Source organism: Heteronotia binoei, chromosome 5 (genome assembly GCF_032191835.1).
Source record: "Heteronotia binoei isolate CCM8104 ecotype False Entrance Well chromosome 5, APGP_CSIRO_Hbin_v1, whole genome shotgun sequence".
NCBI lineage: Eukaryota > Metazoa > Chordata > Lepidosauria > Squamata > Gekkonidae > Heteronotia > Heteronotia binoei.
The window spans coordinates 86,118,710-86,138,415 of NC_083227.1; the positions used below are offsets into that span (position 1 = coordinate 86,118,710).

The window sequence follows — 19,706 nt, forward strand, 5'->3', positions numbered from 1 at the left end:
GGCCGGTGCGTTAGGCGGACGGTACACCAGCCAGATTGCCAAACTCTCCCCAACGTCCCACACCAGGCCCACACACTCCACGCCCTTGATCTCTGGCGGCGGAAGTATCCTGAAGGAGCAATCCTCCCGTATGAAAAAGGCCACCCCTCCCCCCCGCCCGCTAGTCCGGGCCTGGTGAAGGACGGAGAACCCATGCGGGGCCACTTGGGAGAGAGCAACTGTCTCCCCCTCCTGCACCCAGGTTTCCATCACGCAAGCCAGGTCCATGTCCTGTCCGATGAAAAATTCTTGCAGAACTGAGGTTTTATTATTTATGGACCTGGCGTTGCACATCACCAGGGACGTAGGCGAGTGTCTCCACTTGGCCCTCCCACCTGTCATCCTTGGGATGGGACACAGGCTGGAAGGGGAGTGAGCCCTCTTGTGTCTCGAACTCCTTCCATTCACACTCTGCCTGCTCCCACCGCTGTACTTTCCCCTCCCCAGGAGCACTGGAATCCCCTGGCCTGACATCATTTACCAAGATCTTCCGAAATCTGGGTCTCTGTCTTGAATCAGCAACTACACAAACGTATTCTGTCCTTTTGCCCACTCTACCTAAAAATTTCTAACCACTACTAGTCGTCTCAGCCAATCAAAGAAAGAAGAGAAAAAAAAATCAACAATAATAATTATAATTATTTTTTTTATAAATTTATTTTAGTTCACCCCCTCCCCCCATCCTCAATTCTAATTAATTGGTCTTGTCAGCCACCAGCGAGCCTGCAGCAGACGTGGACTACTGCACCCTTCTTAAATCTTCGTTCGCGAAGTCAAGCCGAGAGAGAGAGAGGTCAACTATGTTATCTCAATTTAGTGGATAAATAATCCCTTAGGTCTAAATAAAGTCATTTCAATCAAATTTTAAATCAATTTAAGACCTAAAAATAACCATAAGTAGTAAGTGGGTGGGGTCACTAATTGCAGCGGGTAATTTGTTTGCTGGAAGGCTGGAAGTGCTGGTATGCTGCAGTTCTTAAAGTGCTAGATGGTTTTAACATGAGATGATTAGAAGTGGTTTACCATTGCCTTCTGCACAGCACTAGAAAGGTTTAGTCAAAGTGTCACTGTTGTTGTCTTTATGATATCATTTGCTGGTGTCACCTTCCACTACTGTCGCCCAGTAGCTACCCTTTAAGGATTCCCGCACCCCCAAATCACCACTGAAATTGTCCTTTCTCTTCTGCTGACGTGACGATTTCTGAAGGGGGTGGATGCATCTTAGTCTGATGTCTCAGCTGTGACCATTCTGCCTTGAGTGGCTTTGCTAAACTCCTTACAGTATTGCTCTCAGTTTCACTGACACATACAAATACCCTCACCATGTTAAAGTGTGCGTCTGAGGCTGTGTGTCTCTTTATATTTTGCCATATGTCTTCACATTCGTTGCTGCAGGCTGCTACTTCCAGAACTCGTGTTTTGCTTTAGTTTGATGCATCTTTCTGGCAGTAGAGTCAAGCTAATAGGAGAGATTAAATCTCCTATAGAATATATTAGAAAGTTTGTTTTCTGATATACCCATTCTTGTCTTCCACTCACTAAGATGGCATTCAAATGTTACATTAAATGGACATGACAATTAACATGTAGCTTCTTCCTGTCCTTGTGGACACCATTGCCATCTTATTGTGGTGAATGAATCCTGCAGTAATACTTACAAAGTCCAGTTACCTGCTGCATACAAATGCAACTTCAATTCAAATTAGAATTCTAGTTTATGTAAAGAAAAGTAAATCTATTCTTAGAATTCTAGAGAGTTTAGGGGGTGGGAAGAAAAACTAATTCTAGTTAACCTGGACATGTGCATTTTTACATAGTTGGAACTGGAGTTGGTATAATCCAGCATTCTTTCATCATGTTCTGGATAAGAAGGGAGGAGCTAAGAGGGAGCTTGTGAGCAAGATAAACTGGGGTTATGAAAGTGTTGACTTATTGTGACGTCTGAATATAGTCTTTGTGTGCGTGTGTACCACAACAATTCAAGAAGTCTGATATGCCAGTTATAACTTCTTGGAATCTGTTGCAGTGTTGTAGAAAGAAGCAGCAAAATGCCATTTTAGATTGGGAAAAGTTGTGTGCTGCTGGGGCAGTGAATATCCAAAGCCCCTCAGGTTCTGTCCCATCAATTCATTTAGAATAAAATTGCATTTTAACTTTTGAAAATTACTTTTGAAAATTTCTTTTCAAGAACATGATTTACCTATAGCAGGGGTGACCAACAGTAGCTCTCTAGATGTTTTTTGCCTACAACTTCCATCAGCCCCAGCCAGCATGGCCAATGACTGGGGCTTATGGGAGTTGTAGGCAAAAAAACTACCGTTGGCCACCTCTGAATAGTAGCGTGTCAGTATGATGTTCTAATAAACCAGGACTTGGGGGCCTACATTCATCCTATCAGTTCTTTCTCTTTGTATCCCCCTGTCTATTTGAAAGTAAAAAGAATTCTGAAAGCACTTTTGTTAGTCAAATTGTATTTCAGGGGGATCATTTTTGTTCTTGACACAGATAAGGAAAGTTACACCTTGTGGAAGGGGCAACTTTTAAACAAAGGGACACTTGTATGCCATGTTGCTTTGAAATCAGAAACACGTCCTCTGCTTCCCTGCAAACTGTAAGTACCATAATTTTAAAAGAAGAAATCTGAATGTTAGTCCAGATTATGCATATTCCAGAAGGTCCAGAACATTCCTGTTGTATACACTAGAGAAACTATTTTTCAGTTTACAGATCTTAATATCTTGAACAAGAAACATCTTAAATGTCTTTATTGTTTGAACTCTAGTCCTGAAAATCTTGATGTTGATATGGTTATGAGTATTGAACATTTGACAAAGAAGATCTCACCAAAAGTGTTCTATAAAGAAACGTATTCAGGCGAAAAGGAAGGTAAGTCTTTTTTAGCATGCGTATATGTCCACTCATTTGATGTCACATCATGGTAAACAGTTTAATGATTGGGTTGCTTTTCTCCTCAGAATTCAGGAGTGGACTATACTGTAGTCTTTATGAAATTGTGGAGAAGACTAGATCAGGAAGCAATTTGGAAGGTTTGCTTCAAAAGTTAGAGAAAGAGAAACTAGTAAGTAGCTTTTCTTCTGGAATATTTTTATTAAGTTTTAAAAGTTATATGCAAAATATATCACAAGCCAAGACATAGTAAATATGTTAAACAAGTAACAAAAAAAAATTCTTGCATCATGGGAAAAAATTGAATGAAGTAATATCAGTATTATATTGAAAACTGATAAACCAAATAAGTTTTTAAAAACACAGACGTTTTATCAATGCTGCTGTCATGTCAAATGCTCAGCCCTCAGGCCTGATTCATTCCCTACAGGACTCGTATCTGACCCTTGAGCAGTTACCTGTCGTCTGCTTCCTTTTCCCAGCTGCTACTGTATCACCAAGTGAAAAGTCCCCTTTGCTCTTTCTTGCTTCCTCCACTGGGACTCTTCCTGCATTGCCAAGCCTGTTTTCCCTTATTTGGAGAGGGAAAGAGAAGGAAGTGTGCCTACAAGAAAAGGGAGTCCCATGGAACTTTCAAGACCACCTGTTTTATTCCTGTGCATGCACACTTCTGATGGGGGTGGGCAGGAGAGAGGAAGAGATTATTCTGACAAGCACTGTCCTCTTTTCTTTGAGTCCTGGTTACTCACATGCACATTAAAAAAAGGGGGCAGAAAAGAGATGCATCTGGGATAAGGACAATTAAAGGGAAATAATTTTGGCTTATTCTGAAAAGGATTCTTTTTAAAAAATTAAATTTTTGTGTGTGTTTCTGGGATTTTATTTTCTTTAAAAAAGATCCTGTTTAGGAATTACAACACTTGGGTTGGATTCCATGATTTAATGACTGGAAGTCAATGGAATAATATTTTAAAAATATGTTTATGGTTCCATATGTTCCAGTCCAACACATGGTCTCCCTCTCTCCCCTCCCATCTCACTGGCTGCCTTTCTTCACATTAACACCTCCCCCCTTTATCCTTTTTATTATCATCACTAGCAGTGAGTGGATTTTGTCCAGTCTGAAAGCGACCCATTATTTCACTTGGAGGGATCCCCCTTTCCAGTTCCAACACAAAAATAATAATTAAAAATAACAGCACTAGCTTGCGATCTTTGTTAGTGGAAGGGAGCAAGAGTCCAGTAGCACCTTAATGACTAACAAAATTTGTGGCAGGGCTTGAGCTTTCATGAGTCAGATACGGGTAAAATGTGTGCCCATCTGTCTTTTATATCTTGGAGAGTGAAGTGATTTCAGATGCCAAAATAACAATGGTAGCCATTGGTAAGGAGAGAAGAAACCTAGGTTTCAGTTCAACCCAGAACAATGCATCGAGCTTCATTGTTAGTTGCAATTCAGCAGTCTCTCTAATCTCCCTGGTTTTTGAATATTGTGGTTTCTTATAGCTGTAGAGAGTTAGAATCCAGTAGCACCTTGAAGACTAACAAAATTTGTGGCAGGATATGAGCTTTCATGAGCTTTCACTTCTTCAGACTTGTGTCTATTTATTCTTTGCATCCTCCTGGACCAAACTGGGACCTAGGTTTCCTGTCTCATTACCAATGTTAATATCTCTATGCCCTACTACCTCTCTGTATACCATGCCTAATACAATCAAGACTATTGCCATTTGGCATCTGAAATAATCTTTTTAAAGGTTATGTCTCCAGTACCTCATGTTTTTATAGCACACATGGTCCAGCCCAACAAAATGACATTTATGTCTAATCCCTTGTAACCAGTGAGTTTGACTCCTCTGGTCTAATCAATTGTTACCTTTTTGGTGTCTCAGGATTTTGGCAGTTGTTATAAATTTCGGTTGGATCTTTTTTTCTAAGTAACTGAACAGCATGCACAATATTCAAAACGTTTGAATCACTTTGTAGTTTTTCCCTTTAATTGTTTAAAAATTAAATTACTCCAAATGTAACTTGGAAATAACTTCAGAGGAGCCACTAATAAGAATTATTTCTCAAAGTGATCACTCCTGTTGTTTTGTCACTGTGTGATTCCATCAAATTTTATTTTCTTAATTTTCATTCTACTCTTCTTCCAAACAGTTCAAAACACATCAGAACATGCCAGTCCTCTCGCCTCCCATTTTAATCCTCACAGAAATTGTTCATAGTAGGATTGGCTGAAAGTAGGTGACTGGCCCCAAGTTGTCCTGCAAGCTTCATGGCACACTGGGAGTTTAAGCCTGAGTTTTTCAGATCTTAGTTCACTTATCACCAATAACTTTTATGCAAGAACATTTTCAACCCATTCCATTGTTGTTTGGATAGGTCTTGCTTAGTAAATGAGGAGTTTGATTTTTAACGATATAAAACCATTTAAAATACTTGAATACATTAAGTTGCCTTATATTGAATCTGTCAAGGTAGTTGCAGTCTACTCATACTGGCAGTGGCTCGAGTTTCAAGTAGAGGTCTTTGACATCACCTACTTACTACCTGATTGTTTTAATTGGGGAAGCTGAGGATTGAACCTGGGACCTTCTGTGTGCACAGCAGCGTCTCTATCATTGAGTTGTTACCATCCCCTATGTTTATATTAACAGAAAGAGATTAAATATGTCTTTTAGTCTAAATTATTTGCACATTAGATTTGGCATTAAGATTCTTATGTGCATTCCTAAGCGGAGTCAGTCAGTTTAGAAAGGTATAACTGCTTAGCCTGGAGAGGAGACGACTGAGAGGTGATATGACCACCATCTTCAAGTGCTTGAAAGGCTGTCTTATAGAGGATGGCACTGAGTTGTTTGCTGTTGCCCCAGAAGGTCAGACCAGGACCAATGAGTTGAAATTAAATCAGAGTTTTTATCTAAATATTAGGAAGAACTTCCTTATAGAGTGGTTCCTCAGTGGAACAAGCTTCTTCAGGAGGTGGTGGGCTCTCCTCCTTTTGGAGGTTTTTAAATACAGGCTAGATGGCCATCTGACAGCAATGCTGATTCTGTGAACTTAAGCAGATCATGAGAAGGAGGGCAGGAAAGGTTGCATCAGTGCTTAGTTCTCGTGGTCCTTTACAAACCCAGGGAAATGCTGCTTGCCACTTTGGGATCAGGCAGCAATTTTTTCCTGGCCAGTTTGGCCAGGGATTGTGGAGGGGAGAGGTTCTCCATCTCCTCGGGAGCAAAGGTCACTTGGGTTGTGCGTGGGGAGGAGATGCTTGTGAATTTCCTGTATTGTGCAAGGGGGTTGGAATAGATAACCCTGGAGCACCCTTCCAACTCTGAATCTATGACTACACTGTTAACATTTTCCATTTGTTTTTAAAATGATTGTGAAAATGTACTTCAGTTGAAAAGAACAGTATAGATATATAGACACACAGCAGAACTCTAACTAAAAATTCCAAATAACTTGGTCAGATCTTATTTGGATGACTGTGCAAATTGTAGTCTGAGATGATCCAATTTGAAATCCTCAGGCTTGCATGCTTATGGATCTCAAATTAAAGACTTCCAGGTTTGGTAGGTCTTCTATTTTAAACCCCCATCTATCTAACTCCAGTTTATAACTTGCTGTTCAGAGCTAGAAGCACATTTTTAATAGTCACATCTTCCTTTTGCAGGTTATCGTTAAACCACTTGTTGATGGAGGGTATCTGTTGCTGCTTTCTCCTTGTCAAATGGCTTCACCATATGGTATGCAGTTTTTTATTTTTACATTGGCTGCTTGGATTGCTTAATCAGCAACTTCATTTTTCATGTGTTTTTTTCCCCCTTTCCTCCCCTCAGATAATCAAGCAGGAAGACCTCGCACTCTCCAAGCACTGTTTCTGTTCCAGAATCATAGAGGTGTAAGGACATCAAGTAAGGGCTTTTTTTCCTTAGCTGTCTATTGTACTTAATACTGTGAATTCTCCCTGGTGCTTCAGTTGTGGTTAGTGATGCAATAATAAGCAACAGACCAAACCCTTTAAGTCTAAATGAAATTTACCTTTTAAAATGCATAATGGTCTGTTAAATTTTGCGGTTCTTTATCAGGTTTGTCACATGGTCCAATACAAAATATCTTTGTTTACGAACAAAGTTATTGGTATGATTAGGACTGTAGGCTTGATTTTCAGGGTATGCCTAATCAGAGTTCTGATGTGGTGTCCATAGAGTAGGCTTAGTAGCTACAATTGGAAGAGTAGCTATACTGATGCGGAGAAGCCTACCTGGAACAAGTTATCTATTAGTGTTGGTAAACAGAGGAAAGAGGCACTGTTTCTTGTGTGTTTATGTAGTGAGAAGATGATTGTCTACTGGGAAGTATGAAAAGGGTAGTGGCTAAGACTGCATTCACACTGCAGTAGCAAAATACAACTTGTTAAGCATGAGCCACTTTGGAATCCTCAGAATTTATAAGCACATAGAGTTGAAATTAAAGACTTCCTGGTTTAGGAGGTCTTCAATATGTTGTAATATCTGTCTGGGCACTGTAACATATGGGTTTTGTTTCTTGAACAAGAACTGGGATTCTTTACTGAGGCAAGCTGGGCATGAGAAAAAAGGAAGGTGCTTCTGGAGTTCTGAATACTAGTTTTTTGTAGTTTGAATAATATGCTAAGCTACATTCAGAAGAGTGGGTTTGGTTACTAATGGTGAAGATTTAGAACATAAGAGAAACCATATTGGATCAGGCCAATGGCCCATCCAGTCCAACACTCTGTATTACACAGTGGCCAATATATATATATATATATATATATATATATATATATATATATATATATATATATATATATATATATATATATATATACCATCCAGTCCAACACTCTGTATTACACAGTGGCCAATATATATATATATATATATATATATATATATATATATATATATATATATATATATATATATATATATCCAATCCCCTCTTGAAGCTGGCTATGCTTGTAGCCACCACCACCTCCTGTGGCAGTGAATTCCACATGTTAATCATCCTTAGGGTGAAGAACTACTTCCTTTTATCCGTTTTAACCTGACTGGTCAGCAATTTCATTGAATGCCCACGAGTTCTTGTATTGTGAGAAAGGGAGAAAAGGACTTCTTTCTCTACTTTCTCCATCCGATGCATAATCTTGTAAAACTCTATCATGTCACCCCGCAGTCGACGTTTCTCCAAGCTAAAGAGCCCCAAGTGTTTTAACCTTTCTTCATATGGAAAGTGTTCCAAACCTTTAATCATTCTAGTTGCCCTTTTCTGAACTTTCTCCAATGCTATAATATCCTTTTTGAGGTGCAGTGACCAGAATTGCACACAGTATTCCAAATGAGACCGCACCATCGATTTATACAGCGGCATTATGATACTGGCTGATTTGTTTTCAATTCCCTTCCTAATAATTCCCAGTATGGCGTTGGCCTTTTTTATTGCAATCGCACACTGTCTTGACATTTTCAGTGAGTTATCTACCTCGACCCCAAAATCTCTCTCTTGGTCAGTCTCTGCCAGTTCACAAACCATCAACTTGTACTTGGAGCATATTTTGGATTTCATGTTTTAAATGCTTAGTAGGGCAGCAAGGGATTTTTTTCTCAGAATAGTTTTTGCTGAAAAACTCTTCATTTCCTGCTTATAGAGATATATTTCTGTGGTTTTAACCTTTTCTATGGATTTACTTCTTCTGTGTTTCTATGGAATTACATTTTAAGCCCATACAGTAGGTAATGGGTGAGTTGTTATATCTTTCCACATGTATTAATAATTGTGTTACTTATTTAAACAATTGATCTTTTCCCTTTGTTGTCTTTATTTTGAACACAGCACAAAAACAAGACCAGAAAAATGCAAATACTTCAGTACAGCAGGATATGCATATGGTTATGCCAGACCTTACAAGATTTGTACAGTCACTGCACTATGCTCTTCTGCATTCTCGTAAAGACCCTAAATCTGATTTAAATATTGTGGTGGAAAAATACTTACATGACTATCTGAAACGGTATAGTAAGATTAAACAGTTCATTTTGTATGAGTATAAACCAACCTTAGATGAGAAAAGATTCTTGCATGCTGGTCCAAAAAACAAATCCAATCTTGATAGCGCCTTACGTACCTACATTTTTGGTTCTGAAGCCTACCAGATTCCTGTTTCCAAAGCCATAAAAATGATGGATAAGAATCGAAAGCCTCAGCAGTTCAGCTCCATTTCAGATTATGAGGCCCCAGAAGACGAATCGGACTGTTCAAAGAGAACAGCTGGAAAAAGAAATGGTTCTAAAGGTGAGATGATAACTGCCCCAAAAAAGCATTGTCAACATGGAGATGATGATGCAGACCGTTTCAAAGCATTAATTAACTTAATTCAATGTACGAAAAAAATAGATAGAGAATCTGACACAGAAGACAACAGAAGCAAGAGTAGATCAAAACGAAAGCTGGAAAACAGTATGGAAAGCCCACAAAAACGCTTTAAAAATAGCACTTCTTCAGAAAAGGATTGTCATGATGGTAAGTACATTACTACTATTCTTGATTTTTTGAAACATATTAATTTTCTTTTAGTTGGCTGTGTCAGAAACTTGTTGTCCTTGTCACGGCATAGTCAATATCTGTGGCAGTGCAATTCAGAGTAAGATTTACTTCAAGTTCACATGTTTGTGTCCGAAAGACTACTTCTGAGCCTGTGCTATGTGTCGTCTTCTCACCATTGAATCATCTGATTTATATATTAGTCTGGAACTAAGGAAATTTGCCTTGCATGTTGGATAGGAGTCTATAATTTCTTTAACTTTGTCTGATGTTATTTCATTAGTCCTTTTTGAACATAGTGTTCGGGTTTTTTTGGAATGATCTTTTCAAATATTTTTTTTTCTACATTTGCTGGGAATATTTTTCAGCTGGGCATGGCCACCTATATCTTCAACCTAAACTTTTTGCCTTCAAAACTAAATATTCAATTAATTACATCTTAAAGCTGTAATAGAGCCCCGTGGCACAGAGTGGTAAAGCTGCAGTATTGCAGTCGGAGCCCTCTGCTCATGACCTGAGTTTGATCCCAGCGAAAAGCTGGTTCAGGTAGCCAGCTCCAGGTTGACTCAGCCTCCCATCCTTCCAAGGTCGGTAAAATGAGTACCCAGCTTGCTGTGGGAGAAAGTGTAGATGACTGGGGAAGGCAATGGCAAACCATCCCGTAAAAAGTCTGCTGTGAAAACATTGTGAAAGCAGCGTCACCCCAGAGTCGGAAACAACTGGTGCTTGCACAGGGGACTACATTTACCTTTTTTAAAAAGCTGTAATATGTCAGACAGCTGCTAAAAGCAGGACCAGTAAAATGGTGCCAGGTTCATAGTACCATCACTTCCAGTAATCTCCAATAATCTCTTTCTGCCTCACACCTCTCTCACTCACTCACTCACACAGAAATCTCAAAGAAAGGCCAGCTGGCTACAACTGGGGATGCCAACTTTTCATTGGCAGAGCTCCTATGTCTGCAACAACAGTATGATGAACAGAAAAGTTTCATCCAGTAAAAATGGAAGGAAGGAAAGAAGGAAATGGAAGGAAAGGAAAAGAGAGACATGGGAAGAAAGGACATAAGAGAAGCCGTGTTGGATCAGGCCAGTGGACCATCCAGCCCAAACTCCTCTCATACAATGCCCCAAAAGCACCAGAATGTCCACCAGTAGGGCCAGGGCACCAGAAGCTCTCACACTGTTGCTTCCCCCTGCCGCCCCCCCCCCCAGCACCAAGAATACAGACAGAGCATCACTTGCAGGGAAAGAAAGAAAGGGGGGGGGGCAAAGAAGAAAAAAGCCTTACTCGCCATCCTAGCCAGCAACAATTCTGCCCAGGGGTCGTTTGGAAAAAAAAAATAGCTACTAGAATGCCCACTCCCCACCTCTCCTGGCTGAAAATACACCCCCCCTTTGCTGCCCAGGCACATGAAAGCTCATACTTTGAAGAACACTTTATGGATTTAAAGTGCCAGTGGACGCTGTTTTCTCTCAAACACTGGTAGGGAGAGAGAAGGAAGGAGAGCCAGCCCAGCTCCTCTCTGCACAACACAGAGACAGGGGAAGGAAGCCAAATGGAGATCAGGCTTTGCAGCCTGTGTCAGTCTTCAAGGCTAGCTTCACGACAGAGAGATGGGGGAAGGAAGCGGAGCAGAGGTCATGCTTTGCTGGGGGCGAGGCTAGCTTTGGTTTTTCTTGTGACTCGGTAGTGAGGAAACACTGGTCTACAGCATGCCCACCTTGTCTTTAAAAACTTTTCATTCTAAAAGATAAAACATTTCATAGGAGTCCCCCCCCCCCAATAGTCTGTCAGAAAACGGGTGGGGGGGAAGGCCTTGGTTTAAAAAAGCAGAAGTAAAATGATTCCACACACACACACACCCCGGGCCTTAACTTCTCTAGCCCTTTGTGGCAGTACAGTTTTTCCCTTGGACTCAGTTTAAACTGGAAAGTATTTTGTGATTCTTGATGCATTTTCTCCAGAGCATACATGCAGGTTGCGGAGAACTTCTACTTTAACTTCCTTCCTTCACTTTCTTTTTTTTAGGTGAGAGAACATCTGAATCACTGTCTTCAATTATAGCTGATCTTGGTGGACGTGATACTGATCTGAGACAGCAAAATGTTTCTGATCTTCCTGTTACTGAAAATGTCAACTACAAAAAAATTTTAGATGTTTTGAATGATCCTTCAGTGACAAGATTTTTAACTCATGCTTTAGCAGAAAACAATACAAGGCAACTTCCAGAGTATGAATCCATTCCAGCACAGGTCAAAGAAGAACCCAAATTCCCTGATGCTGCACATGTTGAGAATGTACAGTATAAGGATTCTCAGAGCTCCGTCATGCTTGAAACTACTGCAGCATGTTTACCTTATTCCTTTGATGCGTCTACTAATGAAGCAGACATGGACCATATGCTACACTTAAAAGTAAGATCTTTCAAAAATAATTTTAAAACTCATTATATACATTCCGAATGCATTGTTAACATTCAGTGGTTAATTATTTCATGTATGCGTTTCTGGTTTGTAGCATAGGGCAAAGATGTAAGAATGATATAAGAACTTAGAAATCTTGACATAAAGAAGGTTTACTTAAGTTAACAATTACATTCTTTCCTGTCAGAGTGCATGTGTGTGTATTTACCAAAGCATAATTTTCAAACTTGGGGCAGCCAGATTGGCTATCTGATCCAGGCTTAGACGTACATGGATAGTGGACAACATTGCAGCCAGCTTGCTCACAAATGAAGGAAAATGGTTTTTAGTCTTTCTCCAGCAACTCTTGATCAAGCAAGTGTGTCTTCTCTAATCTTTCAACACTGAATATATGCAGGGTACTAAACATACAATTTTCCCTTGGCTAAACCACACAGAGGAAAGATCCTTTTTCCAAAACCAGATAACTATCTTGGCTTCCAGTACTGTTACAGAGGTCTCACTGAGTTTTTAAGGTAGCTTCAGAAGTTGTCAACACTCCGGGTTTCTCTGCAGTCCTCAGCATCAGTTTTTTTTTTTTTAGATTAGGTAACTTGTAGCCACCTGGGATTCAGTCTCCAGTTTCATTGGACATTGCGTGGTGGACGTTTTTGTTTCCATATAAGCCATATTCAGGCTAAATTCCTCTGGTGGATTTTGTACTAGCCTTTTTCCCAACCAGTATCAGCAGAACTGCTATCCAGCATCCTGATTTAGTGAAGGAGAGCACAGGATAGCTGTGAGTGTTCTTACTGTCCTTTCAAGTAAAGAGAATGTTCCTACACCTGTCTTTGGTTTGTCTGCTGGATATGATGCTTGTTTGGGAAGGATCTGTGTGTCATTCAGGTGGCTTAGTCTCTCTCTGAAAGTCTGTTTGCATTGTACTTTTTTTGAGTGGTTAGTTGAAAGTTTTCTTCCTTAGGTGGTATCATAAGGCTAAGCCACACAAGTTTTTAAAGGGGTAGATTCCATTACCAGAAGAAACAAAAAAAACCGGATTGCTCTTTTCTCCAGAATCTACAAAAGAGGCCATCCTTCCAGCTAAAAAGAAGGAATGCTTATGTTAAGACCAATGTTCTACATTCTGCATCCTACTAAATGTACAAAAAAGTTAGTAATACACTGATTTAAGAACTGCATCTTCTTCGTGGTCTCTGTTCAGTCCCACATATGGGGTTTATCCGCCAGGATCGAGCCCATCTCGGAGAATTCAAAGCAATCCTAAAGCGTTATTTTTGGCGCGCCTTTCCCCTCGTCCTGGGGAGGGGGCAGCGTCTGCGCATGCCCAGACGAGGGGGAGGCGCCCAACCCACTCAGTTTCTTCTTTACCGCCGTCCGGAAACACCTATCTCGCTGATCTCCCGCTTTCATTGCAGTCCCTTGAAATCTTTATCTTTCCGATCTACTTCGTCGTTCTTCGTTCCCCTTCACTCTTCATTCTGGTATCGTATTAAAAAAAAATCTTTCTCTTTACTTCGTTTTCGTCCTCCTCTCCTCCCCTCTCTTTCCGGGCAGATGGAAGGGAAGGAAAAAATAACTTTTAAAAGGTGCGTTCGCTGTGCTGCGAAAATACCGTCTACCGACGGACATTCTCTTTGCCTTTTTTGCCTCGGCGAGGCACACCGAACAGACTCCTGTGTGCACTGCAGCCAGTTCGGCAAACAAGCGAGGAAAAACCGCGCGGCAAGACTCAAAAGCCATTTGCTAGAGTCATCGTTACGCCCAGTAATGTCGCATGCATCGGGTTCGCAGACCTCCCCGTCTTCCCTACTTCAAAAGGGAACGACCCAGCCGGTTGCTTCCGTGGCGCAGGCTCCCAGCAAGCATAAATCCGGCAAACACCAGAAAAAGTCTGACGAATCCAAGAAACGGCACCGTACCAAGTCGAAATCTCCCAAAAGGCAGAAACCTAGCCACAAGGTCCTCGAACCTGTCGCCGTGACTCGACCTCCTACGCCTCGTCCAACCACGACCGTTACTGCGTCCATACGGACCACACCGGCATCGAAATCCACCTCGACTCCGACGATCACGCCACTGGGAATCGTTCGCATCAGCTCCAGATCACCATCAGTGCACGAGTCGCTCCCAGACCAAATCCTCGGTACCGAGTCTCCGACTTTGACAAAGAGCCAACATCTCAACATCTTAGATGATCGCTCATTTCGTGAACTCCCCATTCTCCGACAACCTATCATGGCTCCGTCACTAACCAGAGATCCCTTGACTCCGACGAGAGAACCTTTGCGTCTCCATGAAAAGAGATCTTGAAGTGGCCACAGAGATCGCTACTACTATTACACTCCTTCGAGGTCCAGATCACCATCTCCTCGCAGATACTACAGACACCGAAGGTCACCCTCTCCCGGCTTCTATAAACACCACACCCGTGAGCATTCTCGGTCCCGTGAAGACTCCTAGACACCGAGAAATGGTCTACTACAGGGATCATTCTCGCAAAGATATCCGCCCTCGGTACCGAGACGTGTCTCCACACCGAGAACACACATACCAACGGTCCCATGACGATCACCAACGGTACCGTGACCACATCTCACTGCCTAAACTACCTTCTCCTATTGCCTCTACGGCTTTAGAGCCTTCCAAACGTATACAGCTCTCTGCATCGGAACAGGTCAGGAAGACTCCAGAAGTGGAGACCCTCGAGGACTCAGAGGCTGAGCAATCCGTGTCCTCTAATTCTTCAGCTTCCGACATCCATTCCCCGGATTCCGACATAGCCAAACCGGCCGACCTCTCTCCATCTGAAGGACCTAAGTCATATTTAGACCTACTATCCAACATGGCTAACTCTCTCAATGTAAAGCTGACAACAGATGTCCCAAGAGTCTCTGACGTGGTCTATGACCTAGTACACGCAGACCTCCCTGCGGGCTCCTCATTTCCTATGCTCCCAGTGCATCTGGAGACTTTGAAGGAAGCCTGGGACAAACCAGCCTCTGTACCACCAACGTCTAAGAGGGTGGAGGCACTTTACAAGGTACACGCGCCAGAGTCGAAGTTCCTCTTCAACCACCCGGCTCCCAATTCGATGATAGTCCACTCTTCATCGAAATCCAAACAGACCAGGCACCCTGTTCCTCCCGAAAGAGAGGGTAAGAAACTGGACACCATTGGGAGAAAAATTTACTCCCTCACCACTGCCACTACCAAGATACATAACTATATGGCATACTTCTCTGCCTATGCCTACAATCTTATGACCCAACTGAGCTCTTTGGTCACAGCCCTCCCGGAGGCCACTCAAAAACCAAGCCACCCACGCGCTGCAGGAACTCTCTAGAGTCAGCAAACAGCAGATAAACACTGCCCGCCATGCAGCCCAATGCTCCTCCAGGACCCTAGCTTCAGCTATCGCCCTACGCAGACACGCCTGGCTCAGGTCTTCTTCCCTGCAGCCAGACATCAAATTTAAAATTGAAGATTTACCGTTTGATGGCCAAGGACTATTTAACGCCACAACAGATGATATACTCACCAATGTTGACGACAGCAGGAAAAGAGCTAAAAGACTAGGAGTCACCCAGCTTCAGTCTACCTTAAAACAAAGACCATGGAAGCCCAATTATTTCAAGCATTCCAGATCTCCTTGGAGACGCAAGCCTCCTCAATCTAAACAACCATTCCAACAGAGGGCACGCCCTCAGACCACAAAGAAGACAACGCCGACCAACAAACAGTCTCTTTGACTCCCCTGCTCCGCTCCTACTACTTCATCGCCCAGACATCAGACTGCAGCCGTTCTACCACAACTGGGAAGCCATAACATCGGACTCTTGGGTACTGTCTATCATCCAAAACGGGTACTCAATAGAGTTCAATTCGACCCCAAAACACCACAGGTTCATCTCTACTCCTCCGTCACCTCATCTGCTCCTAGAAGTAGCAACCTTGCTGGACAAGGGAGCTATAGAACCAGTCCCTCCTCAATATCACCACACCGGCTTCTACTCCCGCTACTTCCTGGTCCCGAAGAGAGACGGAGGTCTACGCCCCATATTAGACCTCAGGAAACTCAACCTCCACATCCATCACAAGAAATTTCGGATGGTTACACTTCAATCCATCCTTCCACTGATCCCAAAACAAGCTTGGATGGCATCAGTAGATCTCCAAGATGCCTACTTTCACCTCACCATCAGTCAACATCACAGGAGATTCCTCAGATTCGCCATAGGGGATCAACACTATCAATTCCGTGCTCTTCCTTTCGGCCTCTCAACAGCCCCGAGAGTATTTACGAAGTGCATGGCGGTGGTAGTAGCGCTCCTGAGACAACAACGCATCTCCATTTACCTGTACATAGACGACTGGCTAGTCGTCTCCCAATCCAAGGAGCAGCTCCAGTCCGATGTCTCCGCGACCCTCTCCCTCTTGGCCACCCTGGGCCTCCAGGTCAACGCTGCAAAATCAAATCTGACCCCTACCCAATCCATAGAGTTTATAGGGGCACATCTTTCAACTCTGACATGCAAAGCCTACCTGCCGGCAGACAGGGTACAGCACATCATATCTCTGGCCAGAGATATCATTCTACATCGCTCTCAGACAGCTTTCACCTTTCAGATGCCACCACTTCCGTCCTTCTATTTGCCAAACTCCACATGCGCCCTCTTCAGTTGTGGTTCGTGAGGACGTTCCACCCTCAACGTCAACATCAACTCGCTGTACTCACTATTCCAGCTCACATCATTCCCTCTCTGAAATGGTGGACTTTAGATCATCACCTCCTCAAGGGAATGTCTTTTACTCAGACTCCTCCCTCGGTGATTGTCACTACAGATGCTTCCAAGTGGGGATGGGGAGCCCACTTAGAACAGCTCACCGTACAAGGCCAGTGGACAGAATACGAAAGGTCTCTCCACATAAATTGTCTGGAGTTAATGGCAACCCACAGGGCACTGCGATCCTTCCTTCCGTCGCTTCACAACAAACATGTCCAAGTTACATCGGACAGCATAGCCACTGTCTTCTACATAAATGGACAGGGCGGTCCATCAGATTGTGCAAGAGAGCCTTGACCCTATGACACTGGAGCATTGCTCACGGCATTTTCCTATCTTCAGTGCATCTACCCGGAGTCCAAAACATTCGAGCGGATGCTCTAAGTCGACAATCCATCAACGACCACGAGTGGTCCATCAACAGTCGTTATCTCCTCCCTCTGTTTCAGAGGTTCGGTACACTGGAGATAGATGCATTCGCAACACCGGACAACGCACAATGCCCACGCTTTTTCACGCGCGGCCAGTCGTCCCCACTATCTGCAGGGGACGGCTTCCTACAATCTTGGAGCGGTCCAATGCTTTACATGTTCCCTCCAATACCACTCATTAAGAGAGTTCTGCAGAAAATCATGTCGGACAATACCAACTGCATCCTTGTGACCCCATGGTGGCCACGTCAACCGTGGTTCACCACTCTCCTTCTACTGTCACATGGTCTATTTCACAGCTTCCCTCAAGCCCATGACCTACTATCTCAGCAGAAAGGCAAGGTTCTCCATCACAACCCCGCTCTCCTCCACCTTACAGCATGGAGGATCAATTCTTGACCTTCACTCCAGAGGTTCAACACATCTTACTCAATGCTAGGAAACCTGCCACTAGAAAATCCTATGCTCTCAAATGGAAACGTTTTTCCAAATACGCTTATTTGCATTGCTTTTGACCTGAATCAGCCAATATCAATCAAATTTTGACTTACACTCTGACTCTCTCCAATACTGGACTGTCCCACTCTTCTCTGAAGGTGCATCTAGCAGAGAGAGCCAGTTTGGTATAGTGGTTAAGTGTGCGGACTCTTATCTGGGAGAACCGGGTTTGATTCCCCCCTCCTCCACTTGCACCTGCTAGCATGGCCTTGGGTCCGCCATAGCTCTGGCAGAGGTTGTCCTTGAAAGGGCAGCTGCTGTGAGAGCCCTCTCCAGCCCCACCCACCTCACAGGGTGTCTGTTGTGGGGGAGGAAGGTAAAGGAGATTGTGAGCCGCTCTGAGACTCTTTGGAGTGGAGGGCAGGATATAAATCCAATATCTTCTTCTTCTTCTTCTTCTATTTCTGCATTCCATCCATACATCGATGGCTCCACTGTATTCTCACACTCTGCTACCAAGGCCTTCCTGAAGGGAATCCTTCACCTCCACCCTCCAATCCGCAAAATACAACCCGCTTGGAGCCTATCCTTGGTCCTCAGTCAGTTAATGAAGCCACCCTTTGAACCCATGGCTTCTATCTCTTTATATCTTCTGACGTGGAAGACAGCCCTTCTAGTTGCTATTACTACTGGCAGACGGGCCAGCGACATCTGTGCCTTCAGGGCTGACCCCCCGTACACTATTTTCCACCACAACAAGGTGGTGCTACGCCCTGACCCCGCTTTCTTGCCTAAGGTGGTGTCACCTTTCCATCTAGGAAAGCCTTCCATCTTGCCTGCGTTTTTTCAAAACCCTACAGATATCGGTCAACGCACTCTACATCATTTAGATGTACGAAGAGCTCTGGCCTTCTACATCGAGAGAACTAAACAGTTCCGAAAGGACAATAGACTTTTTGTGTCTTATACTACCCATAATCAGGGTGCAAGAATCTCTACTCAAAGATTCTCAAAGTGGATTACCTCCACTATATCATTATGCTATGAACTGGCTAAGCAGCCCATACCTGAGCATTTGCGAGCTCATTCCACTAGAGCCGTCTCAACTTCAACAGCCTTCTGCAAGGGCGTTCCGATGGAGGACATTTGCGTTGCTGCGGTTTGGTTGTCCCCATCTACCTTCGCCTCGCACTACGCTTTAGACGTTTGTGCCCGGCGTGACACCTCCTTTGGGCAGGCTGTGCTGAGATCAATCTTCGACTGATGTCTTCCGCTACCTATTTGTGAGTACAAGTTTATTCTCCTTTTTAACTCGCAACGCTTCTTTACAGATCCAGCACCCGCCTCCTGACAAATAGCTTGCCAGTCACCCATATGTGGAACTGCACAGAGACCACGAAGAAGATGGACAGGTTTCTTACCTGTAACTGATGATCTTCGAGTGGTCATCTGTGCAGTCACACATACCCACCCAGCCTTCCCCGCTGCTGGACTATCATATCAACGCATTTAATACACTTCCCCGGCGGCGGGAAGAAACTGAGTGGGTTGGGCGCCTCCCCCTCGTCTGGGCATGCGCAGACGCTGCCCCCTCCCCAGGATGAGGGGAAAGGCGCGCCAAAAATAACGCTTTAGGATTGCTTTGAATTCTCCGAGATGGGCTCGATCCTGGCGGATAAACCCCATATGTGTGACTGCACAGATGACCACTCGAAGATCATCAGTTACAGGTAAGAAACCTGTCCTTCCATGTCTGGCTGCTTGTGGATTGTTATTAGTCATCATAAACCTAAATTTGTGTGGGTAAAATACAATATTTTATAAGTGATTTTCAGTGCAAGCATTAACATACATACTTGAAAGTAAACCCCACAGATGTCTTAATTGTAAGCACACTTTCTAAAGATTTCAGTGACAGTGGGGTTTGTTTTGCATTACTTCATGCAGATCTGTTTGTCCTCTGGATACACAATTTTTAGGGATTCAGCTGGTAATTAGTGGAGCAAGGGTAACACTCTGGAGTAGCTCTGATTTTGGAACTCAATCCCTAGACTGGTTTATCTGACACTAGGGTTGCCAAGTCCTCCTGCTGCAGTGGCAGGAACTCTTCTCGT

At 43.3% G+C, this 19,706-nt stretch overlaps 1 protein-coding gene across 4 annotated transcripts in view; it reads left to right on the plus strand.

The window, feature by feature from the left end:
* The window catches only part of TASOR (transcription activation suppressor), an 82,218-nt gene that overhangs the window by 41,343 nt on the left and 21,169 nt on the right, over window positions 1–19,706 (plus strand). For all 4 annotated transcript variants that reach the window (XM_060239742.1, XM_060239744.1, XM_060239745.1 and 1 more), the window contains exons 9-15: window positions 2,545–2,650; window positions 2,822–2,925; window positions 3,015–3,118; window positions 6,623–6,695; window positions 6,789–6,863; window positions 8,806–9,492; window positions 11,545–11,930. In XM_060239742.1, the coding sequence (XP_060095725.1) occupies window positions 2,545–2,650; window positions 2,822–2,925; window positions 3,015–3,118; window positions 6,623–6,695; window positions 6,789–6,863; window positions 8,806–9,492; window positions 11,545–11,930 (1,535 nt within the window). The remainder of the gene's footprint in view (window positions 1–2,544; window positions 2,651–2,821; window positions 2,926–3,014; window positions 3,119–6,622; window positions 6,696–6,788; window positions 6,864–8,805; window positions 9,493–11,544; window positions 11,931–19,706) is intronic.